The sequence below is a fragment of the Spodoptera frugiperda genome, chromosome 25 (genome assembly GCF_023101765.2).
Source record: "Spodoptera frugiperda isolate SF20-4 chromosome 25, AGI-APGP_CSIRO_Sfru_2.0, whole genome shotgun sequence".
NCBI classification, from domain to species: domain Eukaryota; kingdom Metazoa; phylum Arthropoda; class Insecta; order Lepidoptera; family Noctuidae; genus Spodoptera; species Spodoptera frugiperda.
In genome coordinates this window covers 20404011-20429166 of record NC_064236.1, presented here as the reverse complement: position 1 = coordinate 20429166, position 25156 = coordinate 20404011, and the positions used below count along the sequence as shown (strand labels likewise).

Here is a 25156-nt window from a genome sequence, read left to right as displayed (position 1 = left end):
CGAGTGGTCTACATTCCGAGGTTTGTTTGCTTGTATGTAGGCATCAGCACGAGACGCGACACGAGACGGACGCGTGACGCGTGACGTGACGTGACGTGACGTGACGTGACGCTGGCGACGCGATGTGTGCTCGGCGCGGATCTACTTCATCGAATCGGTTCCCTTTCAAACATGTTTGTTCGCGGCCCGGCTGACACGTCAATACTCACTCATTCACTCGTTCAGCTCACGCGGGGATTGGTATAAAGCCTTAATGGCTCATTTGCTACATTCATATCGTTACGTTTTATTGAATTTACGGACTCATCTTTGGAATTGTACTCAGGGGATTTGTAAATTATATTTGTGTTGGACGATATTTTATTTGGTTAGGGAGACGGCGGGCCGGGTCACCGTTTGCGTGTACTTATAAACGCGAATGTACATTTTTGAAGTATTACTTAATACTAAATGTTTGTATAATAAAAGAAGTTTAAGTAATTGTAATTGCAATTAAACAATGTGGAACACAAATTGTAGGTATTCATTATTAGGCTGGAGCGTAACCTAACCCTATCTAAGGCTCACATTACGAGAGCGACAAATGAAAATCTGGTTTTACTAAAAATGCTTTTCGGATTTTCTCCTTCTCTCCGGGCGCATGATGGAAATGGCTAGAATATCAGTACATGTCCTTTGTCAGGGTAAGTGGGCAGGCGAATCGAATTACCCGCCACATCGCAAGTGAGAATACACTTTAGCACAAATTGTGTATTCCATCCGAGTAGTGCGAGGCACGGTGTCGGCTGCAGCTGTGTGTCGCTGCACACTGTGCCGGCCAGTGCTGCAACACTGCACACTGCACAGTTTCCAATCACATGGTTAGGTTTAAAAAACGAGCTTTTATTGTTTGAGTTTCAGTAGCGCTCGGTGTCGATCCAGGAAGCGGCTGAGACTCCCGACGGATTTAATGAAAACCATTTTAGATTTGATATCAGTAATAATCTTCTAGGGTATATTCTCTCTAGTGTTTTCTTAAAGAAAGGAAGTTACTTTCGTTAATAAAATAGTATCAAAAAGCCACTTTTAAATAAAAGAATTTATAAATATAAATGATTGACTGTCGATTGTTTCCTTGACGGAACTCTTTGCTCACTATCAAGTTAAGAATACTGGTCGGACAGTAACGGTGTCATCATGGGACGAGAACTTTGTACCTTGCACCTACAATGTGTACAGAACATGTACAGTATACACATCGTATATACACTGGACAAAGTACAGACACGCATACAATATTTACGAAAATGAAATGAAACATGTCCACTTGTTATCATTTAATCACAGCGAAATCATTTAAAAACTATATACTTTAACAATATGTACGAAGATATATTGAAATATAATATACTGTGTATTCTGTAACACCTTTACACTATCAGTTAAACTATAGATACTTTAAGTGAGCGAGAGTTCCTCCAGCTCGGCGCCCCTCCATACGTATGGATTCACAGCTGACCAATCAGACTATTATTGACAACACACGATGTTCATCGCCATAAATGGTAAAATATCCTCTGCCCACCCTCCGTAACTCCATGATTTGATCGAGTTTTGTTTGAATATTTCGGTTGTTTAACTTTGCAGAACATAATCATATTATTTTTGGAGTTGGTAAAGTGGTATATTGGACGAGTTGCTCCGAGTCCACCGGAAGCTTTGCAACTTTACTTTGAATCAAAACACCAAAAGTATGTTCTTTGTGTACACTCCGCGATCGCTCGCTTATACATTAAGAAGTTTATTATATGTACGTTAAATAATATTACTAGTGCGAGTTGTACTAGGAGCCTAGACACTGGTACTGTACCAACACTGCGCTCCGCACTTAGGTAATGCACAAGTTCTGTGCGTGGGCCGAAGGGTCCCTTGTCCGGGTATAAATAGAATCCTTTCAAATTACCACAAAACTGGTTTCAAGAGCTCTCCCTCGAGTCCTCACCCTGAGGAATAAAAGCTTAACAGATTAACACGTTCCCTGTGTACTTTGGCTGGTAGCGACAAGCCGGGTGTCATGCGAGACCGAGACAAAGGCACTGCCTCAGTGAGGCAGTGCGGCTGACGCAACTGTTTATTAACATGTACCCTTTCTTTGTTTCAGATTGGTGTGTAGTGAAGTAGTGTTCCAGTAGCATTTTTTCTCTTTCTCTGTGTCTATTTATCAGTGTTAGTGTAATAATGTTATTCAGTAGTGTTAGGTTAGTTAGTGTTAGCATGTAGGGAGTGTCGCGTCTGCGATGTGTTCGTTTGACGTCGGAACAGTTTCCCGAATGATGTAACGTATCGCCGACGCACGACGTGAACTAAGCAGTGCAAAGATTATGCGACAGAGACGCATTATGTTTTGTGGCGGGTAGTCGAGTGCCTCCAAGATGTCGCTGCCCATGAAGCGGTCGTTCAGCTCGGAGGGCGGCGCGACCTCCAAGCGCGACTGGAAGATGCGGCTCAGCCTGCGGAGCCGCAGCGGGCACAGCGTCGTAAGTATTACACTTGCATATTGCATATGTCGACATTATTCACGACTACTTACTCTAATCATTCGTCTCTAACTGTCTCTCTCTTTACATTCATATATCGCCATGATCGGTAACAAAGTCATTCGGATGTACGAGAACGTTGCAATATTCCCAAACACTAAAATAATAGCCAGCACTACCATTGGCGCTGCTAGTATAGAGTCGACGGCACTGTCAGCGAGCTGTCACAGAAAACATGTCAGTGAGTTCCCCAGCCACCGGCTGAAGTCCACTGATTGAAGCTCCAGTAGCCGGGAGCACCCCGGGCTCGCTGGCCGTAGCAGCCTAATTACAATTTGTCTAACATTTATATTAGAATTTTAAATTCGTTTAGCGACTCCAACTTGATGTTATTTTCTTTATTTAAGAGATCGCTAATGTTTTCTTTAGTATCTTCTGAGATTAAAGAAAATACGAAAGTTTTGTAATGTTTAAAGGCGAGGGCTCTTTTGAATGTGACTTCAAATATAAAGTGGCTTTATAAAAGGTAATTAACTTTCTTGATAGAACTGACTTACAAAACTACTTTAGCTTAAATTATATAATACTTAGGTGTAATTGAAATAAAAATAACATTTCATGTTAAATTTGCCAAGACGAGACCATATTCTGCTCAAAAAGTAATCAGATCTAGTGTGGAGCCAAGTCCGTAGGCGTGCAAACCTTGGACGTAACTGGCGAGTCGGCCTCACGGACTTTTTGCTATTCGTCATATGGGCTTGAGCTTAAAAATCTATTCAATCTTCTAAACTCTTTCCGTGCGGCCAACTCGCCAGTTACGTCCAAGGTTTGCACGCCTACAAACTTGGCTCCACACTAGATCTGATTACTTTTTGACAGTGCAGGCAATATGGTCTCGTCTTGGCAACATTTAACATGAAATGTTTTTGTGGGATTTCATTTCTTTTTGTAGGTTTTAATTAAGTTTCCCTATTTCAGATTCTATTTTTTTTAGCCCTCTCAACTCAACTTGATCCCGTAATAAACAGAATTCTTCAACGTGCTGTTATTTGTGAGATACAGGGGTGAGGGAGGGAAAGTTGAGAGAGGAGGGTTTTCGGATTTTTTTCGTATACACTGCAGCACATTTTATACGACGCTATCGAAAGATTTACCTCTCCGCCGCCTGTCTCGCTAAACCTCTCAATTAAATCTTAAAGTAAATTATACCTACCTACTGGACAAGTGTCAATGAAATGAGCGGTATAGGTACCTGTAGATAAGCCTATTAAACCTAGTTCTAAAATACCTACACAAAATTATTTTTAACACTAGATTAACAACTATCAATATCGTAATTTTCTACCTACTATACAATATTCAAACCGTACGTAATCCTAAACTACCTAAGTTAAACCTATTAACAATGAAAATTAAACAATGACCTACGTATCAAATTATTCTCACTAAGTCGTACCTACATAAACAACTATAAACATATTATACCTACTAACCTATACTACTTAATTGCAAATACCTACTTATTCAATCTTTGAATTTCTTAATTAAATTTGTGAGAAAATTGCAAACGTAATGCTAATACTTTTTATCAATGAAAATTAAAACACTAGTACCTAACTAAACCTTCACCTACTAAACTACTAAATTTATAAGAAAATTGCAAACGTAATCCTAATACTTTTTATCAATGAAAATTAAAACACTAGTATCTAAACCTTTACCTACTAAACTACTAACAATTAAATATTAGGCAAATGGTTTTTTTCTCCGCGATAGCAAACTTTTAAATCACCGAAATATTCCGAAAATTTTTCATTCAACGAGACAACCGTCAACGACGTCTGCCCTCGCGCGTCTGCCCGCGTTCGGGTGCCGCGCTCGCTGACGGGCCGATTATTTTTAGCTACTGCGCGGGGACGAGGGGGCAGGCGGCGGGCGTTGGCGCATACTATACTTACGATGCTTATGTTCAAAAGTATAGGTTGATTAATAAACACTTACCGAAGTGAAGTGTAGTAATATTATTCATATCTAAGTACTTATGGGTAGGATAATGTTTTGATTTGATGAAAAGTTTGTGTTCTATGTACTTGTGTATAATTTTCAGATCCAGGAAATAGGGAATCAAGTTTCCCTATTTCAGATTTTTACCCTCCGCGGCCGCATTCAGACCTCTAGCGTCAAAAGTTGCGGAAGTCTCGAACAAACTTTCACCCCGTAGTTTAAGGGGTTGGGGGTAAAAGTTCCAAGTTTTAGGATTTTTTGTTGTTTGGGTACTAATACTAGCTTACATACCAAATTTCAGTTTTCTAGGACTTCAGGAAGTACCTTAAGAATTTTGTTGATCATCAGTGAGTGAGTGAGTGAGTGACGAAATCGGGGTATTTTAGATATCAATAAAATCTAAAGTATAAGAGCTATGCAATTGAAACTTTAGAGGTTTATTAAGTCTACCACTGACATTATATCCTGAAAATTTTGTTTATCTGGTATAACCCAAACTCAAGTTATGAAGGTTCAAAAATACGACGAAGCGCTTCGAGAAAAGGTAGGTAGTGCCACTTGCGCTTGCGCTTCGCTTGGCCGGGCGGTCACTACCGTGCCCCCAGATAAAAATAACAACTAGGGAATTTTAGAAGATTTCTCTCAAAAAATATAATGTAAGCCTCCGACTGCACCCATAGAAGTACACGAGGTATGAAGAAGCAAAATGTAATTAACCTTAATGAATTCTTATGGGCAATAGATGGAAGGCGGCGCAGTAAGTCAGGGCGCTGTGACGTCACACGTGCGTACACGGCACATTAGCGATACTAAATAATTACAGCTTTATTGCGTCATTGCGCAGCAGCCGCCTGCCGAGGCACCGAGTTAGCGCCGCGGCCGCGAGATCTGTGGGAGATCACTGCAGCAGAGCGGAGGAAATAAGAAAACTCAATTATATCCTGGTGCTAGCCAAACTATCCAGTTGATAGCGCAGTATGGGTTTCATACTTGAATGACTACTATTTTTAATTATCCTTGAACATTATTGGACCATTTTGTTTTATTTACTCGTATCTACATTCAGTAACTAAAAACCAAACCGCACAGCGAAGAATGTGACACGTTAATAGATGCTCTTTGAGGGCAGACCCTCACATTACGGCGGGAGGGGGAGGGTCACATTGAGGTGTGACAAAAGGAACACTAGTGGAGGTCCACAGTCCACATTCGTGAAAGCAAATGAGTTGTAGAAACAAACAACTTATAATTAAAGTAATTTCCTCCCGGGCGGCAGTAATCGACCGCGTAATCACAGCTCTCGCCTTCCGAACCACTCCACACGGGCGGCCGCTGCTGGTACACATACGAAGACTATTTGTAGTCGCCGGCTTTTTGTGGCAACGTAGCTTTTGTGGGATTGGTATTTTTGATTTTCTTTCTGTGGTGTGAAGGAACTAATGGGCTATTCCAATTACTGTAATTATTAATTTAACAAAGATTTAATGACGTTACAACTGCTACTGTACCAAATGTACTAACAGCGCTGGCGACAAATATTGAACCAATAGATATGGAGTTGTTTGAAGTATATTTCAAAGATTAATCCATTTCTGTGAGGGTCCATCTGTCACAATCAATAGTTGAGGTGTCAGGTGACGTCACACGGGGCCTGTACTTTCTTCTATCATCTCGTAACTTTGTAAGTGGCTGGCAGTGCGCGGAGGGGGGGGGGGGTGGTACACATTACGTTCACCTATTCGCGGATTTTATGTGTGTTCATTGTTTAGACGTCGGAAATAAGGCGTGACGTCAGCTCGCTGCACCGAGCTCAATGAGGATGTCAAAATAATATAAAACTTGCACTTGGCAAGTTTCGTTAAACAATTTGTAATTTTAAAGCACCGGGCTCTTTGTGAGCACTACAAAGTGAATTCAAAGGAAATTCTAAAGAAATTAATTATTGTGATTGTTTGCGAGAAGTATTGCCCCTGCAGTGTACAGAGAAGGTCTTGCCGGCTGGTGGCGGGTACTCGCAGACGTCATGGCACCACCGACACTGGCTCTCGACTCCGCAGCTCCATGACACAATAAACAAGCCTCGGGCGGGCATTATACAGCTCCAAGTGTTCCACTGTTTGTGAGACACTAACTATTGTGCGAGCAGTATTGGGCTGTTTTATAGTTCCTTTGTGCCAGTGTGTGCTGGGTAGGGATCGTGTAATTTTATTTGTATAGTTAATGATCTAGCACAATTGATAGGAACCGAGCTTTCAAATAGAAGTTACCAAGTGTTCATATATAATAAATTGTACATTAAAAATACAAGAAATGAAGAAATAGTCCCCTCTAATACCTTTCCATCTGGTGTTTGAGAAAATAATTGAAATAAGTTGTGATCAAATAAACATAGAGCATTGTGCAAAAAACAATGAAGTGGAGTGTCGTGCCGGAGCCGCGGAGCCACAGGCCGCGGCGCGTGGACAAACAATGCATTTAATTATTTCTGATTAAACGACACTTTCCCTATTGCTTCGTTAACAAAACGTGCGCTTCTCCCATTGTAATTGTTATTCCAACGCGAAACGTTACAATTTTTAAATGACAAATAATTGAATTGTAAGTACTTGTAAACGACGCCTTTGAACGACTTCAGCCTGAAAAAAACAATCCTTTTCGGTTGTGGTTTTTGTCGTTTGAATTATTCATTATTATTTTTGCAATGTTTTTATGGATTCAATGTATTCGATGTTTTGCAACTGTTTTCATTCTTCCAGATAAATAATTCATATTACCTGAAACTATCAGTTGTTTACCGTGACAAATGATGGTTTCAATATTCGATGTAGCCGCGGTGTCGTCACTGCCGCGCTGTTACTGAGCAGTAGGCGCTGGCTACTGAGCGCGCGAGGCGTTACATATGCACGAGCTGTTGTCTGGCTGCCGATACTGACGATTGTTTATGCACCCTTGCAATATTGACTTGCAATGAGTGTCCTTACCGCGCCGTGTCAGGTCAAGGATAGGTGCCAAGGTCCGCCGCTCCTCATTCACAAACATTATGAATCTTTCATTTGTCGCAGATTTGCTTCACAGATTTTTGGACTTTCATAAACAGTAATCGATAAGCGAATTATGTATTACAGTCTGATACAGACGTCAACACATACTCGTACATACCGCGTACATGTACATGTATATAAGTATATAATTTACATCGATGGAGATTAATTACAACGAAACATTCGTTTGATAACATAATTCAATTTGAACCATAATAAAATATTGATTAATCTAATTAACTCGTAATTGTTCTAAATAATTATCCTGTGTTAAAATATCAGCTTATAACAATGGGGAGGAACGGGAAAGGTTCATGGCGGAATATATTACGGGCAATTAGCTACATTCATAAATTATTGATTAATTGACTTGTAATTGTCCCGGCGATGATAGGAAATCTTGTTTTGATAATCAGCTCGTTGAGTGGGATGCCTGCCTGTTACCTAATGTGCATGCAACTACAACCGGACGGCTGCGGTCGGCCGCTCATTGCACTCGGTACTCCAAACTGAATATTGTAACCAATCATTCACTCACTGCACCAACACGTCGGTTTCCTCTGTACTGTCTCACTGTCCGTCATTAACTCACAATCAGTTTGCTTTAACTGTAGATGATATTACTAACATTACGTATTTTTACATTTGCAGGACAGTCGCACTCCTATGTATGTCAAGGTATGTATGTACCACCGAACTTCACACCTTGTTACCCTGACTGACTGTCTTGAACAATACCTCTATTCTCTCTCTTCTTCTCTCTTCTCTCTTCAGTCATACCTTCGTACGTCTATGTACACCCAACTTCTATCAATGGAACAATTAAAAAATAATAGAATTCAACAATTTTTTAATCGGTCTCCACTGAAATTGACAGCGAATTTAGACAACAATTGCACACGTCCCAAATAGTCACAATGTGGAGACTGAACATGGCTGACAGGTTATTTTATTAAAAGCCGGCACCAGTCAGCTGTCCACACGTCCACACAAGCAACAAACTAAATTGTGCGGTTTGTCACTCCAACTAATTCCACTAACTTTACTCTACTTTCGATACAAAGTGAGTCGAATTATAATAATGGCGACGGAAGGCGACACGGTAATAGATACAATATCGATACCAAGCCGATGAAATACGAGAAATAATCTCTGCGATGTAACCAAGTACTATTTGGTTGGAGTTGCCAATCATTGATTTGGTTTCAATTTAGGCCGCAATTAGCCTCCAGCACGGTATAGGCGTTAATGGGCTATAATCAGAGTGTGCGGCGCGACAACAAGACGCATGTTGCTGTGTGCTGCGGCCGACCGTTGCCAGCCAACCAATTGTTTGCTAACTGCCAGGCAATGTTGACAATCAACCTGTTTTGTTATCTTACTAATTATACCGGTACTTGATCGCTTGCTGCTTACAACGTGTGCGGGAGGGACGACTGTTGCTTTATACTCCGCTACACGATGATACGAACCTACGTCCCTCAATGACGGACACACTTATATGTATACTTTCGAAATGTACTTTACAATTATGGTAAAATTAGAGTAATTATCCTTGCTATACTTTAGTGATTAGAAACGTGTTTCCCTGTTAAACTTAAATGTCAACTGTAAATATTGAATGTTATCTCAAACTCGATTGTTCTCATAAAATGTGATAAAGTGTGATCAACTGAAATTAGCTCTGAAAGGTCGCAAACATCGAGTTCTGTGTTTATTTCGGGAGGCGCGGGACGACAAAGGGAACTTTTTACAAAAAGACAAACATTGTATAAATTCGCTCGCTACCCGGCGACGTGCCGTGCGGGCACAGACGTACTTCTAAGCAAACAATAGCCCGAGTTAAATGTGTGTGCTTACATTACGAGCTGAACATTTAGCCGTCATTGTAAAAATATAGGCAATTCAATAAAGAAGTAAGAATATAATGAGGACTTCACTCTAATTTGGGAGGGGGGTATAGAGGCAACATCCTAATGTCTGTCGTAGAGAGGAATCATCATTGATGCTGAATAACACTAAATAGTTATTACCGCACTTCCGAACATAAGCAGTGTAACGGCAAGCGGATAGATTAAAACTCGTAAACCGATTCCGATAACCGATTTTAAAAGGCCGGCAACGCACTTGTGACTCCTCTGGTGTTGAGGGTATCTATGGGCGGCGCTGTTCGTTGCCATCAAGTGATCAATGTGCTCGTTCGCCTCCTATTCCTTATAAAAAACAGAACGAACGGATAAACCTGTGAGCAGCTACATACACGTGAAGTTTTAGCTGTTTATGGGAACATGATATGACATGACAGTTTTATTAACCTTCAGGTGACACTGTTGTCCTCCAGTTTTATAAAGTCAGCATTCATTAAAGGCAACAACATACGTGTAACACATAGAGCCCGGTGTACGGTGTAGCGAGCGGAGCGACCTTTGGAAGTACATCGATGGCTGCGGAGGCGCTGTCGTGTCGCAGGCATTGTGCCCGACCTGGTGTTTGGTATTTAAACAGCATTTGAATGGCCTCGGGCACACGGCGCCAGTCCCGCCCATTATCATGTGGGCTCGCACATAATGCGCCAGAGAAGCCGGCCCCGGGACGTTTCCTGCGGGAAATGAATACACCGCCCTACTAAAGCCGGGGGAGATTTGCATAGATCTACCTCTTTTGTTATCGTTTCCTTCAAATAAATATACATCTGTTTCTCAGATTTCGGTAGAAACTGATTTATGTAAACACACAATTACACGCGTGGCGAGTCTCACACAACGCTCTTTAAGTACCTCGCAATTATCTGGAAATTAGAAAACTAATTAACAAATATGAAAATGTAAGGAGACGTGCTGGATCACTTCTATATTTGTCTCCCGAAGTATTTTCTCACACTTTGTCATTCTCATATTATAAGCCAACAATAAGTAAATCAATGACGTATCGTACACCCCCCTCCCCCCTCCGTGTCAGTATGGTGAGGTAAATACGAACTTGTGAACTTAATTACTTACAGCTAAAACTAATTACGTGACAATGCGTGCCATCTCTCGTAGCGTGTTGTAGTGTCGTGGCGGAGCTAGACTTGGTCTGGGACCTACCGGGACTTAATGAACGAAATGTTGTGTTTCGGGGAACATTGTTACACGTCACGGAGTGCTGGGGGCTCCTCAGGCAGGCCCAATTAGTTCCCTATTGTCACATTTCCAGTACTTTAGCAGCAGGCTGTAGTTGTAACAAAAAGCCCGCAAATTGTAGGTCGTTTAGAAAAGCTGGAGTCGAGAGGGGAGCGTACTTTGTAAGTCGGTCAAGTTTAATACGGCGAATGTCAAGCAGTACGCGGGCGCGTGCCCCACTACCCGCGCTCGCATTGTGCCCGAGTGCGCGCTACACTGGGGGGAGTGCAGCCAGTACCGCGGCCTGCTCCACTTGGCAGGCCTTTTCGTGAAGCGTTACTGAACACGAAAAACAAAACACTTCACTTATTATGTAGGTAGCTTTCCATTGAATTTTAGCTTAATGCCGTCTAAGTACCTTCTAATTTTATTTTTATTATTTGCTGTAACAACCCTCCAAATTATTATCAGGCACTCAATGTTCTTTTCAGTGAATTTGCCAATCGTCTTATTTTTGATACACGTAATACCATTGCGTAGACATATATTACAAGTTACTGGAACCGTTGTACTTTACGTTCCAATACCTTCGAGAAACACTCGTACCTCTGGTAATTCTCCGAACACTTACGAGTATTAAAGTAAAAATATGTTGCCATGTGCCGCGCAGCGGCGGCGGCTCACGCTGGTACACTAGGCATACGCGGACGACACGCAAATATATTAATCTTTTATGTTGTATCTCGCCACAAGTGTGGGCCCGCACTACACAACGCTGGTACATCGCTCGCCGCGCCGCTCCTTATCTCCTCTCGTTCTAAGCACATTACGGCCGTTTCCGAAACGCTACGGTCCTTGTGTGTCGTCGACCAAAAACACCTGCGTAACAAAAAAACGTTTGCACCATTCCACGTCTTTATGTGTGAGCCGTAGAGCCGGGAATAGCTCGCCGCGAGTGTCGGGGAGATAAATATAATTTGCACGTGCCATCGTTTTTATTGTTGTAGCAATAAGCACGAGTATCCCGTGTGTGCGGAGTGCCCGTGAGGTCCCGACATTTGCTCGTGTGGGGTAATGACTACTTTATTGTTGGGAACTATGTTTCATGTGAATTGCTCACTTTTTCTTGTCGCATTTTCCCCAAGTTTGATAACTGTGATGATTACTTATTACCGCTTCTTTCTTTCGGATTTTTTTAAACGTTGCCCTACATTCATATTCTGTAAGCTAAATTCACCTGGAACAATTTGTGGTTCATAAAAACGACGTTGGATTAACACGACGTGTTGTGTTGTGTGGATGCGGTACCCCGACTACTATTACCGTATTTCTCCTTCAAGACGGCTATTGTACTAAGTTCCTGCTACATCACCCGCCCCGTATCGTTTGCCAATACTAGTGGGAGTATCAATATGGTACCTTCAACAAACACTCCGCAGTCATTATTATCCTCATCGCACGTTAATACCCGACTGTATCCAGTGGGCTCCCGCCAGTCCTAGTCGGGAGGACAGAGGGTTTGGCGCACAAGTTACATTAATAAGAGTTGAGAAGTGGTCGCCATTGATCCCCCGGAGCTTGCTTTGTTATTACAAAAGTTGAGAGCAGACAGACGGACAGTTTGCTGACCGATTTGCCTGGAGTATCATACACTTTCTTAGTTCGCTCGCAGCCCCTTCAGACGCCCACTCAGTATATTTATCTCTTTGGAGTGCTCCGCTTGATTTATGTAAAGAGTTTCGCTTGCGGTACACCGTTTCATAATTTAAAGAAGTCAAACAATGAATTGTTGACGATTTCTTTTATTTGTATACACAACGATCCCTGTCGTTTCAATGCGAGCTCTCAAAGTTTGATTGAAATGATATCGGGAGAAACAAATGGCAAGTGCACCTGCACTGGAGTCAGTAGCAAGCCTTTGTCTGAGCGGAGGAAACAAACCGGGCTTCAGGAGCCCTCGAACATTCAGAATATGTTCGAGGAACAATCACACTGCGACTGCCACTGCTGACGAAACAATACGCCGGCATTGCCATTGTTACACCGCAGTGCAGGTCTGTTGCAAATTGAGAAAAATCTCTCAAAAGCTACGCGATACTGTTTTGCCATTTCGAGAGTATCTTAATCGCATGAAGAGGTGTACTCACTAGTGAAATAAAATGCATATCAAATAAATTGATACATTTCTGTGTATTTCTGAAATATTAACAATTTCGAAGCGATTTTAACATTATTTCACGTGAAAGGGCAAACTTGTATTATTGTAGAAGCCACTCGACCGAAGTATGGAATCTAAACAGTTGGCTAAATGGCCCGGAGCTTAGCCGGCTGCTTCAGAAAGTATGTAAATTATCAAATGCCTCCACCAGGGGAACTCGTTCGAGGGTAACCTCGCGCTAAAAATACTCGCTATCTGGGCCCGCGATGTGTAACCATTTGTTGTGTTCGAAAGAAACATTGTGCCTGTGCCTCCGCTACAGCTATGCCCGCGGAATGCTGGCGGCGCGGCGGCAGCTCGTGGCGACACCCACTGTTTCAAATATCACTCGACACAAAGCATTTTTTCTAAAATGTACAAGTAAACAGCGTACAGGATAATAGTAAACAAAAATCAGAGTTCATGATGTTAGTTCGAATAAGCCATGTGTCTGCAACCACCACCTAAGGTTTACAATATTGACCTTCTTGTAGTTTCAGCCAAACAATGATGCAGCCTCGGCGCCTCGTCCTGGGCAGAAGGAATGCTGCAGGACCGGACTGTCCTCCGCAGTCCAAGTTTCCTCAACTTTCCCCCAAACATTCTGGCAATAATCAAAATTTGATTAGGGAAACCTTTCAATTCGTTAATTAATTGATTTACTGAGGACGGAAGTCATTCTCTTTCAACCGAGAGGCAAAGAGTCAGCGTGATGTCAAACTGTACGGCTAGGGGTTGTAATTGTAAAGTTTTCTGCTCACCTCGCCTCGTAAAAACTTCGAATGGGGGTAATGTCGTACAATTTCATTTTTATTTAGTGAGTTTACAAGTTATCAAGTCGAGTCGAGTCAACGCATAAAATTAAGATTCAAGTTGATTAGAAATGTTTTCCCTCATCTAAAACGTCTTCGTCGGCCGGAATTTGTTTCTTTTTCTCAGATTATTCTAAAATATTTTGGTTAAAAAATCTTCGCTTCGTTAAAAAATTCTTTCGCTTTCTCTATGTTTGTGTTAGGTCCAGCATTGCACTCTAGTTTCGTCACCGCGACGTTATTGCCAACAACTAATAAACACAATTCTGCGTATAATCGAAACATCAAACGACTCGCTGTCATAAACCCGATCAAACAGTAACATCCGCAACAAAACACTCGCGTACCTCTAACCGTATGTACATTGTACCGGTACTGAGTACTGACAGTAGGAGCATCACTTCATCTGAAATCTTTAGCATCGCAACAAGTTAATCTGGTAAACTTGATCCTGGCTAATCCAATTGGCCAGTCACTCCGGGAGTGCCGTCATACTGCGAAAGACCTCTTTCCTCAAATACCAATGAAAACGGACGTGTTCAATTAGCCGGCGTAAGCAATTCTGCCGTCTATTGGCGGGAATCAAATTACCGAAGATTTACCTACTGCCTTCATTCTTAGCCGCAATTGAGAAATTAACAAAAATAAACACAGTAATGTTTCAACTATCTCGGACGAGGTGCTTCATTCATGACTTTGTCGAAACAGTTCACAAACCATTTCAATTTAGGGTTCAATTAACTTGAGGTCATTTAGTTGTACGAAATGTAAACGGAGCTTAGAAATACAACGATAATTCAGTTCGGAAATATATCCGGACGAAATTCGACGATGATAGCTGTACTAGACATTTGGAGCGCATGCTTCTGGTTGGATGCCAGTATCAGGAATCAGACATAACACAATTAGGGGCATCCGAAATCCAGTAATTTTTCGGCCAGAGATCGCACGGCCAAGTGAATTAGTTCCTGAGCGAGCGAGCGCTGCCATAATGAGATCAGCGCGTGCAGCGGCCGCCGAGCTGTCCTGCCACCGATTCATTGCCTGTTTATTACCTGCGATTAAGCTTGCGATCCTGCTTCGGATTACCGCCCAGTACTGTCCGTCTATCTATCTGCTTGATTGATACGACCTGTGTTTATGTTCGATCTAAATACAGCTGATAATCTGTTTACGATAGAAAATAAAATAAATGAGTGATCTTTCTCTGTTAACAACCTATCGTGTCGTAATTATATGATAGTAACACATAAATATATGAAGTACGTACACACATTGATAAGATCACACATATTGTGATGTGTGGCATCAACCCCTCGCCTCCAACTGTAGTAAGCAGTCATCAGTTGGTTGCGGACTTACTTCATTTCAATAAAATACTTCAATACTTCACAAGGATGCTAAAGTAAAGGAACTGTTTATATTTTGTTTGAACATAAAAAGTAAATAACTGTTTATAGTTGTATGTATAGGTGACACTTCTACCACGTTAGTTGATTGCTTGTAAACCGGTCAAGGAATCCAACGGGTCCGATCTCCAGGTCGGGCAATGTATTATTTGCATTTTGGGTGATAAAAGCTATTAATTATTGTTCGTTCGTCGTCAAAGCGGCTACTGATACACACAGACGTACAATACAATACCTACACAAAAATAAACATCCACACTAATATTTCAGCTTGTATATACCCGTAGTCATCGACTGGAGTCTCTAATTATCTATGCACCGTGAGTTATTTATTGGTTCCCATGTACAATGCTCTCCCTCCCTTGTGAGTACTATATACACCCCCCCATTAGTATCACGATGTGTACCTCACACACCTCCTCGGGCAACAGTTACTCTTGCAACAACAACCGTCCCCCAGCTGCTCGCCACACTATTTTTCTTTCATTCAACTTTACTCATTACACCCACATGCACACTTGTACACACACACACATGTTTCGCGCGCCGAGCAAACATAATATTTATGTTTTTAAAAGCAAGAGATATTTTTGCATGAACGAGCTAAACTGAAGCGTTCAATCAAACGAATATTGAAATTCAAGGTTTTGTTTTCACTAGATTCTAATTAACAGAAGCACGATGTATCAAATTATACACTTTTTTTCTTCAATTCCATTCTAAAAATAAAGAAGTTTAAAAAATTTGAATAAATTGAAGCGTCGTGTAGCGGTCGCTCGCCCTCGATAGCGATTCGATTTTCTATCAAATATAATATTCTTGGTGATAATATCTACATTTAAATTCCAACCTTTAAATATTATTATATTACTGCGAAAGAGTTTGAAAAGCGATTTTATTTTTCTGCGGATGATTGACGCACAATCATTCAAATTTAGATGAAACCCTCTGAAATGGTATTTAAATAATGTATATTTCATGAAGGCAGCCCCGAGTGTATAGTTTGCGTTATCTTCTATAGCCACCGTGCTAGTAGGTAGTGCCGCGACGGTAGCGTCTCGAGCAGCGAAGAGTGCCGCACCGCCGCGCATCCGTATCACCGTGTCACCGTGCCACTGCGTGTCCCGGCGTGTCACGCACGACTCGACTTAAGCTGTAACTCCGAGGCTTACAGCTGTAAGTCTCCTAGTTATGAGAGTAATTTCCCGCGATTCACCACTTTGTATTAGTTTATATAAGATACGTTTTACAACACCTGCTAGTTGCTTTATTGTTGTCTCCATTAGGCCAAACCTATTCGGTTGACATTTTGTACCCACCCACTAATACTGGAGTGTCGTGCAGGGAAACTAGGTGGTCCACGTTCGTTTCCTCCTTGTCATGATTTGTTTTCATGTTTTCACACAATCCCCGACGTGATACCGACACACATACGAGTGCGGAGCGTGCGGCTCGCGACTCGACAGTAACTCATTGGCACGTTTGTTACGTCCAATATAATCATCGTCAACTTGTATTCCGCAAAGAAAGTAAAAAGCGCTGCGGTTGTAGCGAGCGCGCAACATTGTTTAATTGTGTTGACGTTGACTGATCACGTCATCTATCACGACCAGCAGTCAATCTGAGCAACACCCTGCCCCCCCCTCCCCGCGCCGGCACCACCACCACACTCCTCACACGCCCCCCCTCTTATGAATTATATTCACGTAAACATACTTCTAACCAATTCACAAAGTTCTCTCGTACAAGAATTACGACTCAAACATTGCGTCAAAACACTAATTTTCATATAAATCAAATATTCAAAGTAATCGTATCTACACATCTACACATGTACACATGTAGAGGGTTACAACAGGTTAAGTCGACCTCAATCCTTTAAGATATAGTATTCGTCATTTCTGACCGTGAGTAGGGAACCCCATATCGCAAACTTAACCGTTCTCAAGTTATCGGCCTATGAATTACTTTTATAACAATTACAAATATTTTATCCCAATAAGTGGATCAGAAGATGTAGACCTCTACGGTGGCCGTCCAGGAGTCTAGACTAGTCCGTAGTAGGTTGGAAATAATGAACACTATCATCTCTACAAAGATTTAGGTCGACTAAACCTGTAACCCTGTAGATGAGTGCAGCTATTCAGTAAACACTGGCGTATCCCCCAGCCACTACTTGGCATGCGAACAAACGCCGGCAGCACACTCGTAGCATTGAATTTTATGACCCGCAAGATCCGTATCCCCTGGACATCCGCCACCTTCCCATTACTGCGCCCCCGCGCTGGTACAGCACACAATGCAGCCAGTAATGGACTCGTGAGCAGCACAGTTTCCACAGCCACTCACCGCCTAATGAAAATGTATGGCGCAGTTTAATGTGTCCAATTGAAGCGGACGAATAGAATAACGTTGATGGATCGAGCATTGGCCCCGTGTTGAATGCCGCGCCGGAGGTCGCGGCCCAATATAACAGTTTAAAAACTGCTCGCGCCATCCGAAGCCATTCAATAAACGATAAGTTTCCGACAAACTTGTTCGATGCTCCACACCACAAGTTTTCCTTTGAACAATAAATAGTTTCAAAAACCTCGTATCTAGTGACGTAAAGTTGCAAGTTGGGTTCCACCTAGCACCTGAAGCACACTCCACTAGCAGCCCGAGCTGCAGCGCTCCGACTTATTGCATAAACTTTCGTGTTTGTAGTGTCGCCGACTGAGCGAGGTCCGGTGTCGCCGCTACACTCTACACCAATATAACTTATTAATTTGTCACTGGCTTCTAGGGAGAGTATGTGTATATGTATAGCGGAGTTATTATATAAAGTTTAATACAAAAATATATGTGACAAGTTATTTCTATTAGGCCAATTAAAATATAAAGTTGTACCAGTCCCTGTGCTCACACATTATGCCACTAGTTGAAAGTTAATAACTCAGTCTTTGGCAGGAGCCTGCTTCGGTCTTGGAAGCAACATTAATATGCTGGCAATACTCGTAAACTGCAACGAGTCACCACCGTCATACATTAAAATATAAGACACAACAAAGAACATAGTTCATCTAACAATTAGCAGACAATCACGAAGTATGTGCAAGTAATGTCAAACGCTTGTGCCGTACTGTCACCCATTGCCACCATCCAGCGTATGTGGACCAGAACATTATAAACGAGACGTTATTACAAAAGTTTCAGTCAAGTTTCATTATTGTCTAGTTATAAAGTAATTTTAAAATTGTAGTAACTTGCTGTACTCGCCGCTTCAGACGACAGATCTACTTACTTATTTCACCGTCCTAGAGAACACGACCAATGCAGATCTTCAATAATTAATTGTCAACTATAATAGATCTTTTGCCACACAGGAGGCGCTGCGCGGGCGCAGATGCGCATCGCTGCGCTCTGCGGCGACGCCGGCGCGCGGGCAGGAGGAGTCTGGGCGCAGCACTCCCTCTGCCGCGCACCGAGCCTCGCCCTCACCCGCTGACACTCCTGCGCCCAAGAAGTCCAACTGGGAAGTGATAGAACACTTCTCATCCAGCAAGACCAAGAGAAGCCCCACTGCTGTAAGTACCTGAACTCCTGCGCATTGTATTACACCACATCCGTACCGGGAGACTACTCGCCGCCAGTACCGCAGCCCCGCACTGCAGCTGCTGAAACCGTTACACAACACATTGTAACATTGTAACACTGTGCCTCCGTAGACCTTGTTTACGTGTCGCCGGCGTCTGCTGTGAGTGACGAGTCGTGTCGAGCCGACATCCGCGCCACGTAGCGTAAGTGACTTCAAAGAATTATAATTATGAAAGTTTCGGCGCTATAATACAGCGCAACATGAAAGCAGAAACAGTCGGCTGCGTGGGAGTCGCTGTTGATGTAATAAATGTAAGTAATGTTTGGAGTAATTGCGCTTTGTTACGTTTCGTGTCCTGGGGCGACTCCACTGATTTCACTTCTAAAGCAAAGAATCTCAGCGGAATTACATAACAATAGACTTGGAAATTTGTTGAAACAATTACAACAAACGTTTCAGTGAAACGAATCCTATATTTTTATTGTATGTATCTATGAAAATATTTCATTAAATATAACAGAGCTCGGAATCACGTCAGAAAATCGGCCTCTTTATCCTCGCTTAATTGAAAAGCGTCCGTTCGGCAGCGACGGCCGGCGCCGGCCGCGGCGACCGTTCGCAACGTTTCGGTCCGTTTTCCGGATCCCGATCCGGTTACTGCTCGGGATGTTCGTAAAAACTTGGAAATGCGTTCAATTGGACCTCAGAGCTGACAGCTTTTACCATTATTGTCCTCCTTATAGTCGTAAAGGCGAATTGTAAGTGTTTTCCTGCACTCATTCCCTGCATCGGGAGTAGAGATGTGCCGTTCCCGGTAATATTCCCCGAGGTGGGAATATTGGTGGGAATATTGCCGGCAATATTCCCGGGAGTGGAAATATTGGGGAATATTGCTTAATTTCAAGTCAAATTAACCTCGAAAATGGTGTTTTATACTTAAAATTAGCATTTAAAGACCACAGTGCACATTATATACAATAATATATTGTTTTGGGTAAAATTGCCAATATTCCCAGCAATTTTGGGCAATATTCCCGGTAATTTACCGGGAATATTCCCAATGTTGCCGGGCACGATAGGGAATACAAGAAATAACCATTAATATTAATCTATGAATTGACGATCGGTGGGTATTGAATAAAAGGCACAAATAGAATCATTTCTTTTAATGTTTTTCTGGTTTCCGACGTCAAATCACATTACAAAAACGTTATTTGTAATATGGAAATAACAAAGTGTATATCGTCACAAATCTCTATCAAAACTACAAATAATAAAAAAATAACATTATTTTAATACACTTGTTTCGGTAATCCTTACGTAATTTGTAAATCACCGTTTAGAGTAACTTCTTAGTGGTTTTTATAATCATTTTTAAATCACAGCATTGATAATCACAGCATTCACAGCGTTTTGTTTATAATTTGTTAAAACAAAATCTTAATTAATCTATACAGACAATGGATCTTCGTCCAATTCTGGTCTGAAGTCGTTTAGTGGTTCATCACATACTTCATCGACAAAATCAAATTCCACATCGTCGGTACATTCTTCATCGGGTAAATCTAGCACCTGAAGATTCTGCTGTTGACTAAAATGCGTATTTTGGTTTATTAGTTTCCAATTATGTGCTATGAAGCATATTTTGCCGGCCCTTTCCGTTGTTAGTTTGTTTCTTTTAGGCGTGTGAATATTCGAAAATGTAGAATAAGTCCTTTCCACAGAAGCAGAAGTTGTAGGAATTAATAAAATTTTCATCGCAGTTTTCCCTAAGTTCGTGTTAGGAAAAAATAGCTGCCACCAAGATAATGGAGAAATATCTATACGTTTATCTATATATTAATACGTGATGCAAAAACTTTGTAGCCATTTTTACGAAAATTGCGCGAACGTAGGAGCATAAAATTTGGTACACTTATAGTTTATGTGTAGGAGAAGTGCAGAACGCCAATATTTTTCAAAAATAATGCTTATAAAATACATTAAATCAATAAATAAAACATTACACACACATGCATAGTATCTGATCGTATTTGACAAAACGTCAAAATTTACAGACATTGCGATGATATTCTCACGTCTTATATGAATAGAGTTTTATAAAAGAGTTTGTTTTAGTTTGAGTTAAATAAAAAATATCCTTGAACGTATGTTAAGTGGTATTGTAAATTAAATCGTATATGGTCGAATTTCGACCACTAGGCGACCACTAGTTCATATAATTGTGTCCTACTTTTTGCACGACACGCGTAAGCGTATTTGAATTATTTTATTCTCAATGTAGGTACTTACACAAATACAACTAAACGATGATTACACCTGCACTAATAATAAAATATGTAGGTATTATTTGATAGGGAACATTGGGAATATTCCCAATGTTGCCGGGAATATTGGTATTTTACCGGCAGCGGGAATATTGGGAATATTGCCGGCAGTGGGAATATTTCCATCAGGCACATCACTAGTCGGGAGGAAGCCTTTATAGAGGACTGCCGGCGTCCGCAGGTAGCAGTGTGTATGTGATGGAGCGGTTCTCGGTTGGCGGCTGACGGATTGCTAATTACTTTAAGTGGAGCTTTAGTAAACTGTATCGGCTCGTGGGGAGGCTGCTGTTATCGATATGAGATTGGTTTTCTCCATCGATTGCCCCGTTCTTGTAGAACTGTGACGTCGTCCCAATACTTGCGCATAATGTATTAACATGACCTTTTTACGTAGCATTGTTGATAAGATTAATATTCTTGGACTTGATCCCTTTTCGGGACGGACAGACACAATCAAAGGGAATCGAAAAAGATTATTATAATAATATTCGAAGCAAGATTGCAAATTGTACGTAAAAGTAACATTCAGCTCGGCATCCAATTTATCGCACAGAGTGGAGGTAAGTTATTTCTGACATATCTCGAGACCTAAGCAAACAGTAACAATATTATCCCCGGTCCGCATATGGAAACACGCGAGATGGAAACTTCGCTATTCTTTTCCTGTAAAAACAATGAGCGAAGATGTCCACCGGCCCCGTCTTGCAGCGGCGCGGGCGGACAGCTGCGGCCGCTGTTTTTACATCTCTGTCGGATTATTCAGTGAAAGCCTTTGACATAAATAGCGTTCGTAACGTCGTCGGGTTTTTCTACATCGGTAGGTATCTACAATAAGTGGGTATTCTGCTAACGCGAGTCTTGCGGCTGTATTTCGCCGCGTCTCATTATATTGTCCGCTGTAAAGAGTTGTCAGTCCATATCGTCCACTAATGCTATTTGTACGTCATTATAAGCTTGTTATCATTACAGTCGTGTAGATGATCCTCGTTTATTACGAGCTAGAGTGTGTTTAATCCGAGCAGTGCATGTGGCCGATAGCGGCGGTACACGGCGGTGCATGCGTGCCATCACATCGCCGGCTGTATAGATAGCCGCCCCTATATCTGATACGTGCCGACGTGATCTTGCCAAACTATTCTAAATGTAGAAAAAGATAAAATTCACAAACAGTCAATTTTAAGTACTATACTCGTAGATAAACCTATTTGTGTTGTATTTATTGGCACTACCTAGTACTTACTCGGTGCCATCCCGGGTGGCTACTGTCCACATGCCGTTAAATAGAAGTCAAGTCACACACACAGCCGAGTGCTCGCGGTAAAACATTAAAATATTATCCCGTCGAGTATCCTGTACCTACTGCATCAAACCCGGGCACGGTCGGTCCTCGCCAAAGCTCCAGAGGCTACCTCGAGAGCTAATTAAAAGAAAGCCGGAGCCGCACTGAGCACAGATTCAGTCCGCACGGCGTCTGTATCGACGTGGGTATCGTCGTCACGTTATCTGTGACGTGACGTCACGTCGCCTGCTGACAAGGGTACTCGCTGGCTGCTCCCTGAGTGGGGTGATGTGTTCATGTTGTGTTTAGTAAGGTGTCAACAATGTCACATTTGTGTTGTCATGTTGCCACTCTGCTCCGCGACGTGATACAAGATTTATTGAATTACGTTGTGTTCGCGACCTGATACGTACCGAGCTGCTATTTGGGATTATTTAACAAATATTTATTATGCTTAGCTTTAATCTATGTAACATGCGCACGGCAAGAAGTAGGGTCGTTACTGGTACTGTAATGAAAAAAATAAGGTGCCAAGAAACGTGGGTATAGAAATATGTCACTTATAAATATACAACAAAATACACTTTGTCTATTTCTAGTTTGTAGTTACTCGCATCGCTGTCTTTGAGCTAAGTCACACAAGTGAATGTTGTACCGATGTAGTGGAGATGTACCGGTGGCCACAAGCGACTCGTGTGCTGTGCTGCAGCTCCACCCTCGTCGGAATACTTGGTGTGCCTCGCCTGGCCCGGGTCGCATGCTCCTGCTTATCTTTATAATGTGCCACGTGATTTATTACCATACCTTCTGTAGCTCTGAACAATAATATTCGAGCCCTTTGTTGTTCTGATCTCATTGAAGCGTGCCAATATTTGGTCGGGACCAATTTATTACATTAAAAGACGACGTACAAAATATATTTCACAATCAAATAATGTTTCTATTTCGGCAGCCGATTTCCAGAAAATTCTTGAATTACTGACAGTTCAGAGGTACGCACAATCAATCCGATTGATGTTACTACAGAGACAGAACATGAGCTGGCGACGACCCACCGACTCAACTGCTATTGCTGCAGAAAGTCCGTTATAAAGTAGGTGCATCACTTTCGATAGAAAACTTAAGTTGAAACGCTACAAAGCCACACTAGTAATGATACAAGAGATTAAGCTCGTAATTTGCTTGCAGTTTAGGAATTAAGTGAGTGAGGCGCTGGACTGCCCCTTGGCACGTGTTAGAGTGCCGCTCATTAGAGGCGGTATGTGAAGGCCCGCCGTGGTCACTGCTCCTACTAAACCAAAGACATTGTTCCCAGAACATGCTACTATGTACACAGCTATTTTGGTACCTATTACAATGTGTTTAGGGTGAAATACCTACAAACGGAGACTGCTATGAATATTTGAATGAAGCAGTACCCTCGCCGTGTTCTGCCTTATATAGTCGACTAGTAAATATTGCTTCCATATTGTTAACTATTTTAGTAATCCAATAACGTTGATTGATGTAACACGTCGCTTTATATTAAACTACAACATCGAGGGTTGTTTCACACTTATTGTTGGCAAATAATTCTCATAAAACTGCGGGTCGGCCTCTAAAGTCTCGGAAAATAAATAGGAAGCATTATATCGCGTTCACAGTGGCCCGGATTTGGGATGTTTATAGGGCGGAATAAATCTGGCCGGCGTATAAGGATGATCACTCTCGATAAAGCGCTTGGAATCTGAAGAATAACTGACAAATCACCCACGCAGGACAGAAATGATCAAACTTGACGGCTCCTTCCGATAGCTAACAATACGTCTTTATCTAAGTTGTTGAAGTGAAACGAAAGGGCCTGGAATTATTCACAACTCAGTTTGTAAGTCATTATGAAAGCTGTGCCGTCGTACATTAGTATTAATTTGTTTCTTGATAATTACTTCCAGCGGCAGCGCGCGCGTACTCCGCGGTCTCGTTGTACACAAGTACACACTCCTTACAGTCCCCTATGGCCGCCCCCCCCCCCCTGGGCGACTCGATCAAAGAACGCTTCATATAATAATATTGCCTTGCCGACTGACTATTAATTACGAATCCAATGGCCATTCAGTCATTTGCATTAACATCGCAATTCCCTTACAAATCAGTTTCATTGAGATTCATTTTGAATTTATTGAATAGTTGTCCGTAATCCCGGCTCTGTGTGTAGTGCAGCTTCGGTTCCTGTGCCGCGGCTCATTCATTTTCAGATTGAGTTTTTATTCGTGGCCATTGGGATGAACTGACGTGTGCCTATATAATTATGTCGGCCAATGAGCGATAACTGTATTTAATAAATTTTGCAGTAATTTATATTTTATTCGTGCAAACTAGGGCGTGTTCCTACTTCCCGGTATGGAAATGAGAGCCGAGTTATTGGGGCTCCGGCTCAAAAAGCAGGAGTAGGAACTGGGTGGTTTTTATTAGTCTGACTCCCTCTTGCTTCGCCTAAGGCGGGAGTAGTCATAGATGATATTCCCCCGTCAAAAAAAGGTAAGTATGAAACCTCTGAGCGGTAACTGCAGCCGTTTATTTCGTGACACAAGGGACGCCGAGCTCGGACAATAGCTTTTTGTAAGCTTTATTTGCATTAACTTAATTTGCAATACAAACAACATCAATGAACAATTTTCCTCGCAAACAGCCGCACAATACGTGCTCAGCAGAAACAAATCAAATAATTGCTACAGAGGTGCCGCCCGCACTGCACTAGTCGATGCCCGCGACTTTGCTCGCTTACAAACTTCGCCTTTGTTTGACCTGCTCGGAATTGATTCCAAGTAGTTTCCTCTCCGCGCCGCCAAGCTCTACAAAGTCAAACAGTTTACTACTTTTATATAGTTTGAGCGTTATCTGTGTTGGCTGAGTA

The 25156-nt window shown here is 41.9% G+C and overlaps 1 protein-coding gene across 7 annotated transcripts in view; it reads left to right on the top strand.

The window, feature by feature from the left end:
* The window catches only part of LOC118269304 (adenylate cyclase type 6), a 153648-nt gene that overhangs the window by 61917 nt on the left and 66575 nt on the right, over positions 1–25156 (top strand). For 4 of the 7 annotated variants that reach the window (XM_035584364.2, XM_035584374.2, XM_035584350.2 and 1 more), the window contains 3 exons: positions 2141–2516; positions 8213–8239; positions 18446–18646. In XM_035584364.2, coding sequence (XP_035440257.2) covers positions 2412–2516; positions 8213–8239; positions 18446–18646 — 333 coding nt within the window. In that variant the 5' untranslated portion in view covers positions 2141–2411. The remainder of the gene's footprint in view (positions 1–2140; positions 2517–8212; positions 8240–18445; positions 18647–25156) is intronic. The other 3 variants (XM_035584414.2, XM_035584390.2, XM_035584382.2) reach the window with 1 other exon arrangement.